The sequence below is a fragment of the Mandrillus leucophaeus genome, unplaced genomic scaffold (assembly GCF_000951045.1).
Source record: "Mandrillus leucophaeus isolate KB7577 unplaced genomic scaffold, Mleu.le_1.0 Scaffold33, whole genome shotgun sequence".
Classification (NCBI taxonomy): Eukaryota; Metazoa; Chordata; class Mammalia; order Primates; family Cercopithecidae; genus Mandrillus; species Mandrillus leucophaeus.
This window is the reverse complement of record NW_012103476.1, coordinates 7466870-7490888: the sequence shown is the minus strand read 5'-3', so window position 1 is coordinate 7490888 and position 24019 is coordinate 7466870. Positions and strand designations below refer to the sequence as shown.

The window sequence follows — 24019 nt, the reverse complement described above, 5'->3', positions numbered from 1 at the left end:
AGAGTTTTAATCATGAATGGATGTTAAATTGTATATTTTTCTGCATCTATTGAGTTGAACATGTTCCTTCCCCATTGTATTGTTAATATGGTAAATACTGATTTTTAAAATTCTTGTAATTGATTCTTTAAAAAAAACTCAACTGTGGTAAAATACACACAATAGGAAATTTACCATCTTAACCATCTTTACTACGGTTTGGTATTGTTAAGCATATTCATAGCTGTGTAACCATCTCCAGTTTTTCATCTTGCGAAACTGAAACTCTATGCCCATTAAACAGTAACTTCCCATTTCCCCCTCCCTGCTACTAATTCAGTTTTTATTTTACAAATGTTTGTCTGTGACAAATTGGAAATAAGAAAGTGGTCCTTTACTACAAAAAGTTTTAAAAGCAATGTTCTAAAGCTGTCAGTTTATTATTAGTAAAAAGCATTTTAAACACATATTTGGCTTGCAAATTAAACTCTAAAGCTGTACACACACAAAACTGCAGTCCTGGGAGAATACACCTCACTAGCGTCCTGGCTGATATCGATTCAAACTAGATACAATTACACTGTGTATTTTTAAAGCAATTTATTTCTAACCGTAAGTTTCTATTTAAGCATGTCAATCAAAGTTTCATCATTGCTTCACCATAAAGGCAGGCATGAATCACTCTTTCCTAACCCCTTCCATCCATTCTTCTATATTCTGATTCTGGCTGAAGCAACCTGCTGATAGCCAACATGAACAGGTGATTTTTTGTTTTTTTTTTTTTTAAAAAAAAGGCTTTACAAAAGGTTTACAATTTAGCAATCATCAGCTTGCCTTCTGACAGCTACTCAGTCTTACCACTTCATCTGTTACTATTCTAAAACAATTTGGCTTTGTAGATGGAATTTCATTTTCTTAAAGAGATTAACCTACTAAATTTAGTTCAGTGAAGTATGTTCTTCGCAAATTGACAGCTTTTAAGTTAAAAAGTGCATGGAAATCATATGTACAATGTATAAGTGGACTGTCAGATTACTATCCAACAAAATATCCTGGGGATTTAAGATTTTGTTTTCAGGAAAAAAAAACTTTAAGCAACACAGAAACATACTGTATAATAGTTTTATTTTTCTCATTTTACTATTTTTACATTTTATGCACAAATATTTTTATCTGCGTAAAAATAGAAAATAACTGTTTTATGTAAAATTACAAAAAAAATTAAAACCACAAAGAAATACATAATTGTTATTATGACAGTATAAGTGTCGTTGTCGTTATTTAAAGAGTAAAAATGTATGCAAAAGTCCTCCTCCCATTTACAAAAGATTGAGAATTTTTTTTTTTCCTGGCAGCAAGTGAAATATTGAAGTATCAATATTTTTACACCCTTTAGATCTGAAGACATTAAGTTAGTCACAGGTTTGTTTTGCAATTATGAATTTTAAAACATTTTTGTGCTATTTCAAGGATACTAGTTCTTTCTTAAAGGCAGTAGCATAAAAGGAATATGGAAAACGGCAGACCTTGCAAAAATATTTGGTGGTACAATTCTTTTTGTATCATACTTGAGTATCACCATTAATCAGGGGAGAAAACACCTAAACAATTTTTCCTAATTAAATGACATAGACTGATACAAAAATAAATGTGATCAGTCAATTTATCTGAAGATCGACCACGCAAAGCAATTCTGCCTAACTGGTTTTTCTGATGCCAACACAAATATTTAGACTTTAGGCTAGCGAGATATGTATGAAAGTTGGCTCAATAAAAACTTCACATGGAAAACAAGTTTTAAAACAAAGAGGAACATTTCTTTTACTTAAATTATTGTACTTCTAAGGTACAAATGATGACCAATAATTTTATCTTTCTTCCTTTGAATATACTGCAAATTGTATGAAAAATTCATTTATAAAAACAAAGCAAAGAATGAATAGCATGAATTTTATTTTCTTTCACAATATGTTATCTTTTAATAGAAGAAGAAAAACTGCCTGGCTTTCTGACAACTGTAAGTAAAACAAATATTTTACATATAATTTAAGGCAAAGTAATGAGTTTCTTGAATCAACTGGAGAAATCAGTCATATTACTTTACCTATGTCATGCATAAATGATGGTAAGAAGAAAAAAAAAAGCATCTGATCATGTATGAGAACTGTCTCTGTTCAAATTATGAGAAATAAAATGAAAATTGCTAAAGGGAGAAAATGAATAAAATATGATTTAAAAAAAACCATATGGGAATTGCATAGATGAGAAAAGAATTTTCATTCTAGGGATCTAAAACTAATGTTTCTAGCTTTAAAAACATACACACACATATGTAACTGAGACATGTCTGTCATCTTGGCTAAAATTTTAATATGTCTCCCCAAAAGCATTTTAAATATGAAAGCCAAGATTCTTAAGCTCTTGGTGATATACCAGAATGGTATACTTTATTATTTTTTTTAAAACTACAAGCAACTTGTCAACTCCCTAGGCCGTAAGAGGATGGTGCAAAACCTTTCTAGCTGTCTATTTGTTATCTGACACTAGAGCTTCTGTATATTATTTCATATTGTTATTTTACTCAGACATTCTTACAACCACAGTGCCCAAATTGTACTAATAATTTGTTCATATATTCTCTTTCAAAAAAGTAATAATGGACATACAAATTTTACTCTGCTCAGGTATCAGCTGCAGAAAGGACTTAATATAAATGAATTAAGAGAACATGTTGTTGTAAAATTATGTGTTAAGATTACCAGAGAAAGAGATCAAAGATCCCTCCTCTCTTCCTTGTCCTTAAGATCCCTGCCTCTTATGACTCATTCCAAACCACTACCAGAATTGCTAACAATGCCATCTTGCCTGTATTAACATGTCTTTTTCTCCTAGTTAAGTTAAAAGCATTAACTGAGCTCTTAAGAAGCTTTTTAAGGGGACAGATTTAAAGAAAACAATGAAGGAGAAGGTGCATAAATATTTGAGAATCAACCTTCTCAAATCTGTAAGAGGATTAATAGCTATCTGCCAGTCTCATAATAATTTGTGCTTAATACCTTAACAAAAACAGAAAAGAAAGAAAAAGACATTTCTAGCCATTTTTGTTTAGTGTTAGCTTATGTAAGGAATGTCATATATGCAGGAATTATTTAATTTGAATCAAAATGAATAATCTTCTGTATATCTTTATGCCTTCATATATGTTTATAAAATGATCAACTGAATATATAGATATATGTATACACATATATAATATGGAAAAGGAAAAAAAAATAAGTGGAAAAGTATTATCTTAAAGAGAAGACTGCCTATAACAGAGGTCGAATTTTCTTTTTAAAACTCTTTGCAAGTAATTTACTAATGCCTTGAAAGGTAAAGTACTGCTGACTAATTTAAAGTCTTCATTTTATCAGAAACACAGGAATATAAGCTGCTTTGCATAATAAACTGGCACTACAGGGTAATTTTAAAAAAAAAGGAAGCCATAACAAACCAAACCAAACCTTTACTTTTGGGTTGAGGTATACCTTTTCAGTTTTTTAAATCTCTGGCAGGAAAAACAGAGATCATTTTATAATTTTTGTAACAGCTGGTTTATTAGAATTAAATTCCTCTCTCAAAATAATTTAAATTCTTGGTCTGACATGAATAATCTATACAGAAAATCCTTACAATTGGCTTGAGTTAATAAGCCAGATTTAAACCTGGATCTCCTCCTTCAGCACTGCTCTTTTTGCCAGTCAACTTCTTACTGTCTTTTGCTTGCAAATATATAAATAACCTGATACTCTTAGTTTAGTAATTTATTAATATAAATTTATTTGATATGAACATTTTAGCTCTGCTTGATTAGATGAAACAGGCACACATGCTTTAGCTGAGAAATTCCATTTTCTGGTTCTATGTAAAGCAACATCTAAAGCAGCAGAGAGGGGAAACAGTTATATTTTCAAAAATAGTTAAGCCAGACTGTTTCCTGGAGATACTTCATTTATTTTTCATTTTCAGATACTACTGGCTATTTTTGGTAGGGCTACACATTAATACTGACCAGTTTAGCTTTCTTGACTGTTAACAAACTATTCCACAATGAACCTGCCTTCACGCTGCAGACATTGTGGAGATCCTTTAACATACACATATTCTAAAATATATGCTCAAAGTAAAAAGATCCAAATTCACAAGAGTATGAAATATTTATAAAAAATCATGCATCAGACTGTACAGTCTAGAAATAAAAGAAGATTCAAATTCGGTAATAAAGGTAAGAGCTATACTTGCTCTAAACATTTTAAGAAAGACTTTGGAGTCCCAGAATGTCTTGGGGCTCAATTATCCTTTTCCGTTTGCAGAGAAGCAGTGGCCAGAGCTACTGCTGTGACTGGCTGGGCAATTCCATGGAGCTGCATCTTTGCAAGTTTCTTCTGTTCACATTCTGTGACCAAACGGTTCAACTCTGCTGCACTGTATCCAATAAGAGTCTTCAAGTCACAGACAAACTTGTACACAAATCTCTTGCCTTGAACTTTACAAATCATGTCCCCATCATAATAATACCTTTAAAAAGAGAACAAAAAATTAGAGACTTCATAAAAAATAAATGAGACTTAGAATAATTTACAGACTATTCCGTAAGCAGAAGCCTAGTAGAGTACTGCATCCACCACAATAGCAGTTAATATTGAAGTTATATAGAATATTTAATGCTACTATCAAATGAAACACATCCAAACATCATTTACTACAATTTCAACGCTCAGTACTCCAAAACTCTATAAACTTTCAAAACATATTTTCAACAATTAGGATGAAACATTGATTTAAAAGTAATTATTAAACAAAACAAACCTTTAGAGCAGTAGAAGAGCCTAAGAACAAGAGCTTTGGAGTCAGAGCCGAGATTCAAAACCTAACATTTCTGAGACCACAGGAGTCATTTTCTCAAAGCTTTTATTCCTCATTTATAAAGTCAGGTGAACAGTGCTTACACCCTCATATCACTGTTGAGGATTAAAGGGATAATCTTTGTAAAGTGCTTAGTATACAATGATTGGCACACAGCCCTCTACAAAATAGAAGCTATGTTAATAAAAGTCGTTAATATGAAAAAACTAATATATTCCACTTATTTTCTGTCTTGTAAAGAATCCGATATGATGAAGTCATGTCTTCATCTTTATTATTTCACTATGTAAATGCTTTCCAAATTTCAGATAAATTATCCAAGCCCAATAGGTAGCTTTAAGTCTAACGAAAAGGTCTAAACGAAACAGAGGATACAAAAAAACAGGAAAAGGGCATTGTAAAGAGACAATATTTCTAAACGTACACAAGCAGAGTTCCAGCAGTCATTCTAGAAATCTGGTTTACTGCTGCATTCTATAGAGAGGCAAACAGAGTTGGATTTATGTTTCCTTTGGAAAACAAACACTATGTACTGCTAATTCCAACAACAGGAAAAAGAGGCAAGTCAAGCTCTTTCCAGGACTGGCAGAATGCAAAGCCCTTATTTTAAAATTGCACTGCCCACTGACAAAGGACTACTACAAAAGAAACAACTATTTGCAAAAGTACCACTGATATAAACTATCACATTTAGCAGGATAAAAGTCACTTGGCTTAATCAAGAGTCTATTAATGAAACGACTGACCTATATACAGGAAACTCATCTCCCTAATTCCAGAATAGTTAAAGGAAAATAGTTATGTTTGATTTCCCAGTAAGAGATATAACACATTGCGCAGTCTTGTAGTTTCCATTTATGTCAGTTACATTAGTATAGAATTTGGATCTCAGCTCACAAACCAACAATTCCTTGCCATCCAGTTAAAAATGCTGTAGGCGTTTCAATTGCTTTAAGAAATTTCTACATTAATATGTAAGACTATACATGGGGAAAATGGAAAAGAGGTTTTATAATTCTAGGAGGAAAATATATTCTATGATTATGCCAGTTCTAGGAGTTGGCATATTTCTTGGTAAGAGGTGATAAAAAAGAATATACACACACAAATTTGAATTTTACTGAATACTTCCTTTGATCTAGCACATGCATCACACAACTGTATATAGTAGCATTTATTCCACTTGTTCCCTCCCTAAAATGAAGAAAGTAGAAAGATACACAATACCTGTATTTCATGGATATGATTTCTTTTCTTCCCTTTTTTTGAACTTGTATTTTTTAAAAACTTTTTAATTGCAAATATATCACACAAAAGGACACAGAAGTGAACAGTTCAGTGACTTATTACAAAGTGAACATTCATTCCCCTGTTAAGTATCACTCAAGAAACAGAACACTGTCAGCATCTAGAATCCCCTTTATGTCCCCTCCCAATCATTCCCCAAATCCTGGCTCTAAAAGGTAAACACAAGCCTGCACCGTGACGGTAATTTCATTGCTTTTTCTTTATATTTTTATCTCCCAAACATGCATCCCTAAATACTGCAATTTAATTTTCCTGTTTTTTGAACTTTACTGAATAAATGTAATCATACAGAATTTGGTCTTTTGGGTCTGGATTCTGTCACTGAACATTATGTTTGTGAGGTTCACTGGTCTTCGTTTGTAGCAGGAGCTCAGTTTTCAAGAATGCAAGGTATTCTTGTATGAATATACCATAAATGATTTCTTCTCTACTGTTGATATCTGGTTGTTTCTGGGGTTTGGATGTTACAAATAATCTGCTATGAACATGTGTATGGGCATACAAGTACACTTCTGTTTGATATATATCGAACAGTTGCTTAGGGGAGCAACTGTTACAATTTGCATTCCTATCAAAAGGGTAGAAGCATTCCCACTGCTCCATATCCTCAACAGCACTTAGTTCTGGCAATCTTTTAAATTGTAGCCACTCTAGGGGGTGTGTTGTACCATTAAATTATGGTTTTCAATTGCATTACTCTGAATACTAATGAGGCTGTACACCTTTGCATATATTCATTGGCCATTTGGATAATCTCTAGCCTGAGGTGTCTATTCAAGTCTCTTGCCCATTAAAAAACTGATTCGTAAGAACTGGTTAGATATTCTACATACTTCTGTAAGACATGTGTGGCTCTCTTAATAAGGCTTTCAACGACCAAAAGTTCCTAATTTAAATATAGTCCAATTTATTGATCTTTCCCTTTATAATCAGTCCTTTTGATTCTGCTTAAATGTCTCCCTACCACCAGAAGTTATGAAAGTATTTCTAGATCCTTTTCTGTTTTACTTTTTACAGGTAGAGCTACAAGCTACATGGAATTGATTTCTGGTACAGCATAAGGAAGAGGTCAACTTTTACTTTTCTCCCAAGATGGATAGTAAATTATCCCAGCACTGATGATTGAAAAGCAGATTGTTTCCTCATATGTTTTCTCCCCACTGCCATTTCTTTAAATCAAATGCTTACGTATTCCTGGTTCTATTTTGGCTCCCTATTCTACTGTATGGCCTATTTGTCTTGAGCAAATAGCACAACTGTCTTATTACTGTAACTTTAGAGTCAGTCTCAATATCCTGTGGGACAAGTCTTTCCACTTTGCTAATCTTCAGGTGTCCTGACTACTGACTACCATGGTACTTTATAGTCCCATGTAAATTTTACAATTATCTTTTCAAGTTCTATGAAAAAACTTAGTTTGATTTGAAAAATCAAAATTACCGCTGTAATTTTGAGGGGTCTTGTATGTATACAATCTGCATCAACTCTCAAAAATGGCAGCTTTAGTTCTGATTATACACAAAGAATCCTTAGACAGTTGGCAATGTGTTTGAGACTGAAAAATGATAAGCATATTGAAAACTAAACATTTTTAGTTACTTACGAACTCTGAGAAACAACAGGTCATTCAGGAAAAGAAAAATAATAACGGTCAACTATGTAATAATAGTTACATGGCCATAATACTCTAACAATGATACTCGCTGAACCAAAATTTCTGTATAATCATATTGGGATATTGAGATGAGGGGATGGAAAGGGGAAGGGAGAGTGTGTGTGTGAGCTAAATTATAATCTTTCAGTGTGAAAATGGCCAAGTGAAACAAGAAGCAGTAAAAGCATGCTATTTAGAGAAACTCGTAAATTGCAGAACTACTTTACTATATTCAATCCCCCCAAAAATCAGACATAATTCTGTGATATTCTTATATATCCTTCTTCTCAGATACTTAAATGTACTTGCTGAATTTCCATCACTGTAGTAGGTATAATTTCTGATAGTAATTTCAGTCGAAAAACCTTATACTACTAATGGAGTTTGTATCAATGTAAAGATTGGATATCCAGATTTAGGCAGATTGTATAGAAAACGGGTCAATATTTTGCATGTAATTGTAAAAACAGAGGACAGTTTCTGCTTACTCATTAAAAATCAACACTCAATTCACCTATGCAAATAATAAAAATCTCAAAAATCAAACATTTTTTTGACAGTATTATATGCTTTCAAATCAGATAAAAACAATCTTAGAGTAATTTTGTAAAAAAAAGTACCTCAAAATTATTAAGATCTTTTTAAAGAGGTTTTTTAATTTGTAAAGAAAACATGAACAAGTTTTTAATATCATTACGTAACAATGCTTACATCTAGAAGTAGCAGCTATTTTTGAGAAAGGCTTGATAACAGAAAAAACAGTAATAAAGGCTTACCTTAATGCACGACTGAGTTTCTCATAGTTCATTGTAGGCTTATTTTTACGCTGTCCCCATTTTTGTGCCACCAGTTCAGGCTGATTTAGCTTAAATTCACCTTCATCACCAACCCAAGAAATACAGTCTCGAGCATCCTTATCAGTAAGAAGTTCTAGCAAAAACTGCCATAGTTGGATTTGGCCATTGTTTCCTAAATTGATAAGAGGAACAAAGCATTGGCTATAGTGTTATAGATTAGCCCAAGGCAAAGGCAACAAACTGGTTCTTTGGTTCAAATCTCAGCCATGGCAAAAATAATTTTTGTTTTTCTAGAAATGCTGTCTAAATACTACCAGAGCAATAGTCCAAATTCACATTTTTCATACAGTGAAATAAAACAAAATATACCTAATTAGATAGATATATTTTACAAATACAAGAAAATACAAAACTACCTGTTCTGTTCCCCGGTGAGCTTCTATCTTCTCCTGAAATCCTCGGTGCTCTTTGCACTTTGGCTGCCTTCGCACTACTATTTATAACTTTAATGGTAGTAGGTGTAGCAGATTGCACTGATGCTGGAATAATTTGCACAGCTGCAAAGACAGACAAGGGGAAAAAAAAATTACTGAAAGACATTATCAGTTTAACTAATGCCCTATGAATTACCCCAAGAAAGTATTTTACTACAAAAAGCCTCAAGCCACAATTTCAAACAAAATAACAAAAAAGGTCAGATGGTACAGTATAATGCTTGCATTACAGTTTGTGCATCTTAGTAAGAGCTAGTATTCTTGTTTGGAAATAACTTAGTGATGCACACACATTAGACAGAGTATTTTAACATGTTTGTTTTTAAAACATTTGTTCATAAAAACAGTTTGTCAAATATTGTAGAAAATGTGGACAAATGAGAATTCATACCACCACTTTGAGACTCTGGCAGTATCTGGAGTAAGGTTGAAAAGATTTTAGAAACCCTATGACACGAACATCTCACACATGTTCTTACAAATATTCACTCAATGATGTTCACAGCATTTAAAAAAATACAGCAATGAAAATGAAACAGCTACAAGTATCAACATGGGTAATTCTCAAATGATAAAGTTATAAAAGAATATGTACAATGTATTATTTTACAGAAAATGTTTAAACATGTGCAAAACAATGCTATACAGTGTTTATGGTTACATAGGTGGTAAAAATATAAAATATACAGACAGTAATAAAATTCAAGATAGTCAATTATCTGGTAAGAGGAAAATGAAATCTACAACAGGTAAACTTGGTATATAAAATTTTATTTCTTATATGCACACAGGTGTTACACTTTCTTTGTGTATCTCAAATTCCTCATTAAAAATTTTAGCTGGTTGGGATGATCTTGTGACGTGTGTGTTCGTATCTCAGGTAAAACATGGCTAAAAGCTTATGGCGTAAGGGGAAAAGAAAGATGTCTGCTGAAAAGGGGAAAAAAAAATGCCCCAAAGACCTCAGCAGGCTTAAAAGGATTCTCAAACTAGACAGTAATGTTTTAATGAAAAATGTTTAAGAGATAGCAACTGTGGTGGTACCCAAACCCAAACATGCTAAGAGAAAATGCAGTGTGAGGTAAAAGTTGGAAAATATGACATGAAAACGGAGACTGATACTAAGAGAAACAAAAAGACTCTTTTAGACCAGCATGCACAGTACCCAATATGGATGAACCAAAGGTAAAGAATAAAGCTGAATGCAAAGTGAGAGAAAAGAAAGGGGAAAAGCCAAACAAAAGTAGTGAAGGCGGCGAAGGGTTTGGCCTGGTAGACTCTAAAAACCTTGGAAAATGCCACATGGGACTGATGATCAATTAGAATGTATACAAATGTATACTTTTGATTGCAACTCTCACCAAATGAAAACTATTCGTTTTCCTATTTTAACTTGCCTTTTTTCTTCATTTCAAACCCAGTGTAACTCCTCAAGTTTGTTTTGGACACTTGAATATTTTCTTTGCTGTATCCAAGCTATACTGATATTTTAATTGGATGCCACCCAATATCCAGTTATTATCAGGCATGAAAGTTCTGTCAGGTATGAATGTGGTTAGAATTGTTCTTAAAACTTGGTAATTAACAGTCAGTAAAGATGAAACAAATGATGTCCTAACAAATTTTAGTGAACTCAGATACAAAGCAAGCTGTTATGTGAATCGTATCATTTAAAAACACGACATGAGTGGATCTTATGAAGTACTTGTGTTGAGCTCTCATTCCACAAAACAAAAGATATTTTGTGTGTGGGAAAAAATTTTTTTAAATAATTTTCCTTTTTACTACCTTGCAGTATCAAATAAACATTTCTTCAATAAAAGGGCAAATATAGATACGAATACTCACGTTGATCAATTGTAACTATTTCATTCATCTGTTGTTCTTGACTTGCCAATACATCTGAAAAAAACACAATTTTTTAAAATTTAAAACCAAAAACCGCAATCCAATAAAACTCAACTTAATAAACATGATTCTTTTAAAAAAGAACTCCACAATTAAAACCAAAACACTGAACTGAAACTTACTGGCATAAAAACCTTAAAAATATTTGATAGTCACTTTAAAAGGAAAAGATACCTTTAAAATAAGTAACACAGGGAAAAGCTCCAATGTCTTTTAGTGTTCAGTAAAGTTCTGCAGAGAACTATAGTTTTCTAAATGTAAATATTTGTATCAAAATCTGTATAAAACCATGTAAAAATATGGAAATCTTCAAGATCATATCAAAGATAAAATATACACCAAAATGAAACTATTTAGATATGGATCTCCACCAAAAAGGCCTCCTTCCCATTATCTGTTGTAACATCCGCTTTTGACTAAAGCTGCTTAAGCTTCATAATGCTTCTACTTAAAGATAGCAAATTTTCAATACAATTGTAGCGGTCCTAAATGTCTCAATTAAACTAAATAATTTCACATCTAAAAATATAGCTCCCCAAATAAAAATATTAAAAGGTCCTAAGATAAGCCTTTACAGAACCATTCATTACTTATCTGTTGCTATTACCCACTTAAATGTTATTCTTTACCTCTCAAAGAACTGCACATCCCAGTCTCTTATTACTTCAGCCTACTTTGTGCCCATCATAAATTGCATCCCTCTCTCTTAAAAATGAAACTAGACCCTCCAGCAATCATTCTGAGTACTGAGGCCTGGGCTCCCAAGAAGACTCTGCTAAGGGTGCCTTGCCAGGATCCAGTTCCAGACACGCAGAGCTGGAAAAGGTTGGGGAAGTAAAAACAGGTCTGAATCCTACCAGATGGGAGCTTTGAGGGTCTGAAGACTGAGGACTTAAAACAATTATATGGGACTGGCTTCAGACAGATCTGGATTCAGTTCTCAGCTCTTACTGACTACATGACTTTGGTAAAATTACCAACCTCTTTCAACATTAACTTCCTCATGTTTAAATTAGACACCTATACTTATCGCCTCATGAGGTTATTGTGAGGATTAAAGAAACATGTTTTTAAGAAGCACAGTGCACAAAACAGTTACTTTTCAGTCAACTGACAACCTCACTGTTTTATCCAGACTCCTAGTTCTGAGCATTCTCCTCCAGAACTGTGGTCTCTCTTGAAAAAAAAAAAAATATATATGTACCTTATGTTTGTAGTAAATTTTCCTCAGAATTTTATAAAAGTTCCTCAAAGAGGAACCGTTTCATTTGAAGACTAAAGGAATTAGCCTCAAAAGAGGCAAACGAAAGCGTCACCATCCCACAGCACAGGCGTAATCAACTTGTAAAATCACCTTCTACATCCTAATTCTCAGATTGGAGTTTGGTTTGTTTCCTGGAAGCTCTCAAGACAGAAGGCAGACCACAGGGGGGAAAAAAAAGCTTTTGAAAGACTGGTCCAAGACCAATCTCTTCAGAGTACAGGCACCCTGAATATCATATTCCTCCCTGAAACTCCCAAATCCTTGCTAGGCATAAAGGAAGCAGTCTTGAGAGGCAAAGCCCTGGGGGATATGGAGCCATTTTATGAAGAAACATTAGACACTACAGGAATAAATTTTTTTTCCTAAAGAAAACCCTCAGCAAACTGAGAACTTCCTATGCCTTTGGTGACAGAAGACAGAGATTCACACCGAGAAGGACATCATGGAACTGGTAGTACTGGAACATTTCCTAATTATCTCCCATGTATAGTAGGACTTGGATGAAGTTTCAGCAGAGCGGGGACTGCAGGCAGGTAGCCGCTCAGGTGAATAATCTAATACAAATATCTGAAGAAGGAGCTCTACCTCTTCAGTACTGCCGCTTCTTGAGAGATCACTGAGGATGGATAATAGAGGCTGGGTTCTGTCCCAGAATCAGTGCCTTTCACAGACAGGCTGCAGACTTCTCTCTACAGAAGGGACCAGATTACTGCATTGTGCTCAAAAAATCCTGTTCTGAGAAGTGAGACTTGTGAATTCTAGAAAGTCTGTTAGAAATACCCTTACACATCATCCTGCCCATCTCTCAATTCTGAACTGAGCACTACATTTCCAAGCCAGACAGGAATTCCCTGCCCAGGCTAAGTGAAGAACCATGGCTGGATCACCAAGAAATTCTGTGAGACACTCATCTAGGCTGTGGGACTTTGTTGCTTTAAAAGACAAAGCAACGGTTCCAGAGCAGAGCTTTTCTGAGGAAGACTCATTCAACTGCATGGAAATGGAAAGATATACAAGACACCTTTGACTTCTGTTCTAGCAAAAACCTGTGAATGAACTTTAAAGTTTGAGATGCAATAAGAGAAGCAGAAAGAGACAGCCACAACGAAGAGCTGACCTGGGAGAGACTGGAAAAAACGTGGATTTGGGAAAAATGAAACTATCATCTATGCACTATCCTTGTTGTGTTCTTGAGATTTCTTACAAGAAAGTGTTTCAATAAACATGACTCACATGTTTCACAATTCAGAATTTACCTTATTCATTTCAAAACCTCTGCAGGGAAGGAAATCTGTGAAACCAAGGACAAAGCTTCAACCAAGACATTCAACTTATTTATCTAGTAAGAACAGACACTGGAAATAAATGCTGCAAATACAATGAATATACTAAGTCTTTTAGTATCATAGATACTTAAAAAAAAAAAATCTGAGCGAATCCTTACAAGAATAAAATTATAAACAATGAGGAAATGCCTCTCTCCAGAGCTCACTTCTTATTCACCAGCAGAGAAAGCACTTTCAATTCCTGACCTCAAGTGATCCACCCGCCCCAGACTCCCAAAGTGCTGGGGTGACAGGAGTGAGCCACTGCACCCGGCCAGAGAAAGCACCTTGAGTGAAAACTGCAAGCATTGAATTAAGGTGGAAAATCCCTCCACCAGAGCTCTCCCGTTATTGGGTATATAATAGAACAAAATGCTATCAGTAACATTTTCATCCATAACTGATACAAAAGCAAAGTCAGAGTTTGTTGTATTCATGTGTTCTGAAAAATATGTGGGTCCGGCTAGCATTTCTGATATGCAAAACTGTCAAGGAATGGGTTGCTTGATTCAGTGTCTTAACAGTCACTGAAATATAAGATGGATTAATATTCAAGCAAAAATAATTTATATTTGTGCCTTGTTTCCTTGGACAGCCAAGTAGTTTCCAAATTTCTCTGTTTTTTTTCCAATTGAAACTCTTGCTCTGTCACCCATGCTGGAGTGTAGTGGCGCGCTCTCAGCTCACTGCAACCTCCGCCTTTCAGGTTCAGGCTATCCTCTCGCCTCAACCTCCCAAGTAGGTGGGACTACAGGCACACAGCAACTTGCTGTGTATTTTCTGTATTTTTAGTGGAGACGGTGTTTCACCATGTTGGCCAGGCTGGTCTCGAACTTCTAACCTCAAGTGATCTGCCTGCCTCATTCTCCCAAAGTGCTGGTCCAATTTCTTTATATGGTCACTGAATCATATTAATCTCTGAAGCCTTGTAAGTTGTAAGCGGAAAAACTTACAACCGGTGGCTTCCAATTCAAAAAGGTGGTTGCATACACTTCCTTCCCTCTTAAGACTCTATTCAGTTAATTGTAAAGACTTGAACAAAGATTTAATCTCATCAATAATGAAGAGAATGGGAAGGAAGCCACCTGCAAACAAATGATCTCTTCAGTTTCTAGATGAGCAGTAAATGTAAGAGCTGATCAAACAGAAGGCAACAAATAGAATATATGAAGAAGGCTAAGTGTAGGGTACAGCATCTGATTTAAGAATTTGGATTCTAATGTTAGCCTGGGCTTGAATCCTGGCTCTGCCACTTCCTAGCTGTGACTTTGTGGGGCTCTCAAAGCCTCACTTTCCTATCTAAAAAATAAGCAAAGTAACAGTTTGTGGTATTACCATAGGAATTAAATGAGACAACATATAGAGCTTTCAGCATAGCATTATACAGTAAATAAATGTTAATTATTACTGCTTATTACTTATTATCAATAAACAATTAAGATGAAAACAAAGTTATAAGGAAATAAAATTCAGCTTAAATTACAATGTAAAGAAATAACTGTGATTTCTTACATTTTCGGAGAAGTTCCAGATGACTCCAAAGAATTTCTCCCCGAGGAACCCGCTGAAAAAAATCTTCTTGGTTGAGACTACATAATTCTCTCCCCGAAATGTTGAGTGTGGTGAGGTCTATATCGGTCATGCTGAATTCCTTCATTACCCAAACCACCCAATGCAGGACTTGGTCTGTGGACCACTGTATGGGATCTAGAAAGAAAAATATTAACTTTAGCCTAGTTGCATTTTAGATACTGTGTAAATTTGCAGTTAACTTGTTAATACCCACACATACACACAGATGTTTTCTTTCTCTTATATGAAGCAAAAAACAAAAACAAAAATTTATGCTGTAATTTTCTCCTCAGCTCCTTTTCAACTTCGTAATCTAAATTTCTGATGGAGTCACTTGGTTCAACCTCAGTTGGAACTGTATCAAGAAAAACAAAATGCAAAATTGCTCTCCAGTGGGTCAAATGAAAGAATAAAATATGAGATTATTCTGGAGAGAATAAAGTAAATTATCCAAGTTTTAAAAAATTTGCAGTTGCATTGAAAAAAAAATCAAAAGGGGATTCTCTATTCTCCAAAATATGAACCATATCCTTTTTCCTCCCTTTTCCTTCCTGTAAAAAGCTGGCTGCTCCTGCATTTACCCTTATGATGCATTTCCAATAAATAAACATGGTAATTGCCTGTTTTACTCAGCTGTCCCCTCACAACACACTAAGAAATACAATAAATGTGTCCTGTAAAAACCATTATATCTTTAGAACCTAACAGTGCCTTGCTCATACACTTGTTTAATCTTAAAGAGTATATCCAAATAATTTCCTTTTCCCTATGATTTTTTACTATCTAATTGAATTCATAAATAAAAAAATATGGCCAATATCTATAACTATTACATTGCTGTATCACCTGCACCTAACAGAACATTCTATCTGTGTAAGTTTAATACATATTAGCTAAATTGGTTTTGGTTCTGGTACTCCCGCTTCAAGAAGATGATTTATTCAAATAATATTGCTTATATACCCAATAAATAAATGCTATTCAATAAGAAAAGTAGAAAAAAAAATAACATTTAGGTATTGAGGGCAAATTATAGTGAAAATAAATCAAACATAAGAATTTTATAAAAGTTATTCAAAGAGGCAAAGTGCTATTGAAACTGAAACTATTCCATTTGAGACTAAAGGAACAGAGGTGCCCTAGCTTCAAAGAATACAGGATTAATAGCCATAGAATATATATTTTTAAATTTTTCCACAAAGAAGTTAAGGGAGGATTCTAGGAAGATGATGGCAAAGTTTTTTAATTTTTCTGAATGTACACATAAACATTAAAAAAGTGACTAGAGGACAAAACCAAAAACCCACAAACATTTACATAAAACCAGATGACAAGATATCTTCATGGACTTCAAGATACAAGAGAGTAAAGACAAAGCAGTAAGAGTTATAAGACCTCCATGGTCTTAGCTTGTGTGCAGGAGAAAGCAAAGGGAAGCAAGAGAAATGTGACCCACTCTGATCACAGGAAAGCCTGAGCACAGCCAAGAAGCATGCATTGAAAGTACAACAGGACAAGCTGAAAGCAACGCTAAAAAGCAGTTTTGCCCAATCCAATAGCTGCAGTCTGTGTTAAGATTTAAAGTGCTGAAGCAATGTAGCACCTGGGTGTTTTTCAAACTGAGCCAAGAACCACTTCCAGGAGAATGGCCCACAATAAGGAGAAACTGGTAGAGTAGCATTAGAAGTGAGCAGCAGAGTGACGCCAAGGAAAAGGAAAGAGAAGGAGAAGGCCCAGGTAAAAGTCAACAAGAACTGAAAAAGAAAGTTCCCTTATCTGTGACTACTACACTAATGGAAAACAACAGAAGCAGAGTTAAATTAGAAAAGCTATCCTGAATCACACCTCTTTTAAAAGAAAAAGAAAGATAATTTTACATAAAAATTTAAGAATAAAAAAAACTCAGGGAAAAATATAATTTGTCTGATTTGTTTTCTCAAGTATCAGGACTTCTAGTTTAACATAACTAATTGGCCATCCATGTTCTGCCTCTTTTCTCTCAGACTCTAGTGAAACAACAGTAAAGGAATTTTTTAAGGATGTAAAATCATAGGAACATGAGTACAAAGCGACAGGCATGGATGAAAGATTTAATCTAATGTTTTGAAGACAATAAACAGAGTGGTAATCGATTTGGCAGAGGGGGGGAAACTATGACCTAAAATGTTTGCCAAGGAGGATACCACTAAGAAGTGAGAGAATTCCTGCTCGCAGAACCCTGTTCACCGGTTCAAGTCATGGTGGTTCTGAGTAGCAACAGAGGCTTAAAGCTGAAAAATGAGGAGACTGATTTAAAGTAGATGGTGTGGTTAGAACCTTCAGGGTCTTTCATTTGGGGCGCCAGTTAAATGGGCGTACCCCACACATGTGGACACCGGGAAAACATTTATTAATATACGGGGAGAGACATGAAATGAACAGACACCGAGAGAATAATTCTCAGTAATAAAACCCTATAAACTGAAGAGTGAGACTGTCTCTACGTCTTCTCTGCTCCACTTCCTTTTCCAGTTCCAGAATGCAGTATTCACATACACACCGATCCCAAATGCTCACCCCTATCTTCTGCTGACAGGTATCTGCAAAAAGATCTATAAATACTGATACGTTTGAAAAGAACTCCTTTGCCTTTTTTTTGAGACCATCTTGCTTTGCCACCCAGGCTGGCGTACAGTGGTGCCGTCACAGCTCTCTATAGCCTCAGACTCTAGCGCTCAAGCAATTCTCCCAACTGAGCCTCCCAGGATATTGGTGTATGCCACTACACCCAGCTCTTTTTTTTTTTTTTTTTTTGTGGAGACAGTCTGGCTATATAGCCCAGGCTGGTCTCAAACTCTTGGCCTCAAGAAACCCTCCTACCTCAGCCTCTCAATGTGCTGGGATTACAGGCATGAGCCACCACACCTGGCCTGAAATTCTTTTAATGAAAGAGTCAATGCCTCATTTTATCAGCATATATTTATCAAATCCTTCAGAACTTCACATTAATTAGCTTTAAAGTTATTTACTCTTATTTTTTTTTTTTGAGATGGAGTCTCACTGTGTTGCCCAGGCTAGAGTGCAGTGGTGCAATTTCAGCTCACTGCAACCTCTGCCTCCCAGGTTCAAGAGATTCTCATGCCTCAGCCTCCCAAGTAGCTGGGATTACAGGCATGCGCCACCACGCCCAGCTAATTTTTATATTTTGAGTAGAAACAGGGTTTCACCATGTTGGCCAGGCTGGTCTCAAACTCCTGGCCTCAAGTGACCTACCCGCCTCAGCCTCCCAAAGTGCTGGGATTACAGGCGTGAACCACCACACCTGGGCTGAAGTGATTAATTCTTAAATGTGAAAAGATGGGCAAAAATAATTAGATATTTGAGAGAGGTTAAAAACAACACAAACAAAAACCACAAGAAAAGCAGAATCCACAAGAAACAGAAATACTAAAGTAAAGCTTTTTAAAAGTTAAAACTATAATCAATATACTCAAAGAAGTAGGAGAAAACATGACATTGGCAATATAAGATCAGAATGCTACAGAAAGGCACAAACAAAAACGAAGAGCCCTTGTAAATTAAAAATCAGATAGGTTATATTATAAAGACAAGAAAATCTGGCAGAAAGTAGTGCAGATAGGAAAGACGAAAAATAAACAAGAAAAAAGATGCAGCAGATCAACTCAAGAGATTCAACAGGAGTTCCGAAAAAAGAACACACAAGTATTTATCAAAAGAATGCAGTAAGAACATCCAGAACTAAAGGTGACAATTATCAAGATCAGGGCTGTCCAACAGAAATATAATGCAGACCATTATGTAATTTTTAATTTTCTAATAGTTACAGTTAAAAAGTTGGTGAAATACATCTTTTTTTTTTTCATTAAACTCACTATTTATTTATTTATTTTTATTATACTTTAAGTTCTAGGGTACATGTGCATAACGTGCAGGTTTGTTACATATGTATACTTGTGCCATGTTGGCGTGCTGCACCCATCAACTCGTCAGCAATAATGAATTTATTTTAAGTTAATGTTCCAAATGTTATTTTAACCAGTAATCAATATAAAAAATTTAAAAAGATTTTACATTCTTTCTTTTAATGGGTATTTTACATTCATAACACATCTTAATTTTGACCAGGGACACTTCAAGTGCTCACACGTGATGAGTGGCTACAGTCCTGGGCAGTAGAGGGACAGACTGAAATTCTACACTAGCTGTCTGGTTCCGTAGCTCTCTTTCAGTTCCAAGGGTAAGCTCTATCATTTACTGTGTATCTTTTAGGTTTGGTTTAAAGAAAGAAAAAAACGTCTTAGGGAAAACAGCAGTTCTATAACACAGCCTTTCTGTCATCAGCACTGCTCCCCAGGTACAACCTTGTCTCTAAAAATAAAAAATAAAAAAAGGACAAAAAACCCGACGATACTGTTTCATTTACAAATACACTGAGGTCCCCACCAACTCTTGGATGATCAATAGTATTTATTTGTTACCCCAGCATTCTTCCTCATCCGCCCCCACTTCTAAAATGTCTATTTCTTATAATACTGTTTTGTCTCACCAACTCTAGTTACTTTTGTCTAAATTTAAGAATGATCCTCTGATCATCACATTTAAGAGACATGGTGAGCATTCTTTGACTTTCTCGGCAGCATCTGAGAGTCTTGACCATCCAAACTCTCCCCTCAATTTCAGTGACACTATACATATAAGTTATTTCTTTCTTTCTGTCTCTTCAGTTATTTCTTGTCTCCCTTTTCTCCAACCCTAAATGTTTATAGGGTCTAGGATATATGCTTTAGTTGTGTGTTCTTTTCCATTCCTTGCTCTCCATCAGGGACTACGTAGACTTTTATAGCTTCAAATACAAATTCAATGTGAATGAGTCTCATATAACATCTTTGTCTCCAGCCCAAATATTATATAACTGAAACCATTTTCTGGCTACCTCCAGCTGAATATAAACTTTCACCTTAAAATCAAGTGCTATCCACCTTCTCTTGAAAAAAGCATTTCCTACACCAGACTTCTCTACTTCCCCAACTGGGCTATTGAAGGCATGCTCTTTCTAGTGCACCATCTTAATTAAGCCCAGCATTTAACATGGTGCCTGGCATATAGTAGTGTTCACTAAACATGCAAAGATGATGGAACCAATTTTTATCAAGATTATTACTGTTTTAGTCACCAAGATGAAGCTTGAGAAGTTAGATCAATACTTGTATCTTCTCTCTCTACTCTCATAAAATCTGTCAATCTGCTCAGTCCTATTACTGTTTTCATCTACTTTTTCCTTTCTACTCCCAAAGAAATCACCTATCATCTAGCCACAATTATAATATGCTCCTGTTTTCCCTTCACTCAGTCTCTACCTGTTCCAACTGACGCCATATACCACCACCATATTCATTTTCCAATTATTTTCATCAATCAAAACAGTTCTGTAATGCTACAGAGTAACTCCTTAACCACTCAATTTTCTCACTACTCACGCATACCCCCAGGTCTAAGCTTTGCACATAACACTTCCTGTCTTAAATGTCTTTCTCTGCCCAATAGTATCTTATTTATAATAAACCTTATTTATAATAAACCCTTTTCACCTTTCCCTCAGGGCAACTAGGATCCCTTTGAGATTCCAATAGCATGCTGCTTCTATAAGAGTTACTGACAGTTTAAAAACATGTTACCTTTTACAGCAATTATCACTTTTCATCTATCTTCTCTCTCTTCAACTACACTCTCAACACCCTAAGAGCAGAAATTTTTTAGACTTCTTTGTACTTCCGGCACGCAGGACTGAATTTGTCCACCATATGAGCTTAAATGTATATTACAATTAAAAAAGAGAGATAAGAAAATCTTCATTCATTCTAATAACTCTACATGTAAAATAGATTATAACTTACCCTAGTGTCTTCTATGTCAAGCTTAATTCCTACTGTTCTACCCAATATAGAATTACGTATTTCATTACCATAGGGTATCCCAAGGCATTCTTGTTCTTTCCTATAGCCTTCCAGTGCAGCAGCCCATCTTGTCACTTGCTCTGAAGTTTCATCTGAAATGGTTGTGATGTGTTTTGTGCCATCAAGAGTTATCACTTGAGCTTCTTCAACAAGATGTGCTTCTGATTCAGCATGGTGGGCATCTGGATCAATAACAACCTCAACAGTGTCCGCAGGTTTAACAATTTCAAGGATGTTTAACTTTGGTTCAATTCCTTAACAGTGGATAAAAAAAATTATGAATCTAAATGAAAACACAGAAGTCGCCAAAACATAATTTAGGGTATATGTTCCAAAATGGTAGAGAAAAACTACATCGAATAAAGCAAATGTAGCAAAAGTTAACATTTGGGGAATCTGGGTGAAGAATATTCAAGAATTCTTCTACTAGTCTTGCAACTTTTCTGTAAGTTTAAAATAATTTTATAAAACATAAGACACACACAAACCCTACCTATAAACATCATTAGAAAAAAAGTTCCTGTTCATACCACAAAATAAATAAAAATAAAAATTACCAATATGAAACAAAATAAAAATTAGACTATGCAGAGTATAAACGAGCAGCTACCTATCCTTGGAATTTTAAAAAATCCTTCTAAACAAATTAAAATTATTTACTGACTCAGTTTTTCTTTTTAAAGGACAAAGTAGATGTGTTAAAAACGATGCCAAATTTGCTAAATTAAATTTACCATTAAATTCTAATTTTCATTTTAAATTAGATGAAGAAAAACCCAAATCCTGAATATTTTAAGCTCCTAGTATAAAGGTGTTAAGAATTGTAATTCCTATGGAAAAGATAAAGATAAATAATTTATTAATACAAAGGCTCCTCAACTATCCAGAATCAAAACACTGAAACCTGTTTCAGAAATTATAATTAAGAAATTATGCCATAAAAACAGTTATTTCAGTATGTGTGCAGTACTCTCTATAAGACATACTATTATTTATCTGTTCAAAATGGAATTAGCCCTTTATGAAATAACCTCAGACTAAAATGACAGCTCTAAGACACTATCATATTATATAACTGCTTCTGTTCCTTACTGAATCTATTACAATCTATATCAAAATTCAATCAAAGTACAGTTTAAAGAAAAAGCACAACTCAACTTTGATCTTCTGTGAAAACCAGTATTGCAAGAAACTACTACTATCATTCTCAGGTAGTATAAACAGAATCACTTCTCAAATACATATGATAAAAATAATCAGAATCAAAAGTATTTTTTCTTAAAATCTATTTCCTAATCCTTCATCTAAATTTCACACGTTTATGGCTTTAAGTAAACTCTTCTTAAACACACTTGCATCAATAGGTCACTAGGCTTTTGAAGATAAAAACTACTAATTTATTTCCTGTTCCCAATAATCAATACTGAGGAAATTAAGGATCAGAAGTACGTACCTACCATTTACAGAGTCTGAAGAAAAACGTGGTTTGTGAAACGTTAATTGTGAACAATATATGTTAGAGATGACATTATTCTAAATTTTAAAAAGCTAAAATTCAACCTACCAAAAATAGTTTCCTAATTTTCTTTTCTAACTTGGGTATTTATACAAGTTTAGTAAAATACTGTAATGAATAAGGCTGACTGGATGATTCTGTCTATTACAAATTCTTCTCTCTATGCTAAACTGTACAGACTGGATTTCTTTGCAGCTAGGGTTCCAGGTGTGATTTAGGCTTTAGAATCACTGGTATAAGCCTTCTATTTGGAAATGAGCTGAGGGGGCAAGCAGGCAGATCAGGGGTCCCCAAAACCCAGGCCACAGACCACACAACAGGAGATGACTGGCAGGCGAGTGAATGAAGCTTCACCTGTATTTACAGCTGCTCCCTATCGCTCACATTACCGCTTCAGCTCCACTTCTTGTCAGATCACTGGCAGCATTAGATTCTCACAGGAGCGCAAACCCTATTGTGAGCTGCACATGTGAAGTATCTAGGTTGCGTGCTCCTTATGAGAATTTAAAGCCTGATACTCTGTCACCGTCTCCCATCACCTCCAGATGAAACTGTCTAGTTGCAGGGAAACAAGCTCAAGGCTCCCACTGATTCTACATCATGGTGAGTTGTATAATTGTATCATTATATACTACAATGTAGTAATAATAGACACAAAGCACACGATAAATGTAATGCGCTTGAATTCCCCTGCCACAATCCATGGAAAAATTATCTTCTGTGAAACTGGTCCCTGGTGCCAAAAAAGGTTGGGGACCATTGAGGCATATGCCATCTATTTTGTTTATTGATTGACTGACTGACTGAGACAGAGTTTTGCTCTTGTTGCCCAGGAGGGAGTGTAGTGACACAATCTCTGCTCACTGCAACCTCCACTTCCTAGGTTCAAGTGATTTTCCTGTCTTAGCCTCCCAAATAGCTAGGATTATAGGCACGTGCCACCACGCCCAGCTTATTTTGTATTTTTAGTAGAGATGGGGTTTCACCACATTGGCCAGGCTGTTCTCAAACTCCTGCCCTCAAATGATCCACCCACCTTGGCCTCCCAAAGTGGTAGGATTACAGGCGTGCACCCCCGCAGCCAGCAGACATCCTATTTTTTTTACTAGTGTGGATCACTGTAAAGGCAACATGGTTTAAGTGACAGCCACCATGGTAGCTTCCAGGTGTTGTATTTTCCAGATCATGGCAGGGCAGCAGCTTCCTTAGCAGTCCAGCTCTGCAGTGTGGCTGAGGTACTCTTAGGAAGTCAGCTGGAACCTGCTGACTTCCAACACGCTCTGTGAATCTGCTATTTACTACCATATCATATATCCTTTTAGGATTAAACTAGGTAGAATGTG

General features: G+C 35.1%; 1 protein-coding gene and 1 pseudogene across 3 annotated transcripts in view; one reads left to right on the top strand and one right to left on the bottom strand.

Annotated features, from left to right (window-relative positions):
- Positions 1-1087: 1087 nt before the first annotated feature.
- The window catches only part of GABPA (GA binding protein transcription factor, alpha subunit 60kDa), a 37705-nt gene continuing 14773 nt past the window's right edge, over positions 1088-24019 (bottom strand). For all 3 annotated transcript variants that reach the window (XM_011988418.1, XM_011988416.1, XM_011988419.1), the window contains 6 exons: positions 21169-21414; positions 15147-15341; positions 10986-11039; positions 9060-9200; positions 8623-8815; positions 1088-4536 (listed from right to left, as the gene is read on the bottom strand). In XM_011988418.1, coding sequence (XP_011843808.1) covers positions 4308-4536; positions 8623-8815; positions 9060-9200; positions 10986-11039; positions 15147-15341; positions 21169-21414 — 1058 coding nt within the window. In that variant the 3' untranslated portion in view covers positions 1088-4307. The remainder of the gene's footprint in view (positions 4537-8622; positions 8816-9059; positions 9201-10985; positions 11040-15146; positions 15342-21168; positions 21415-24019) is intronic.
- LOC105545474 lies at positions 10025-10413 on the top strand (annotated as a pseudogene).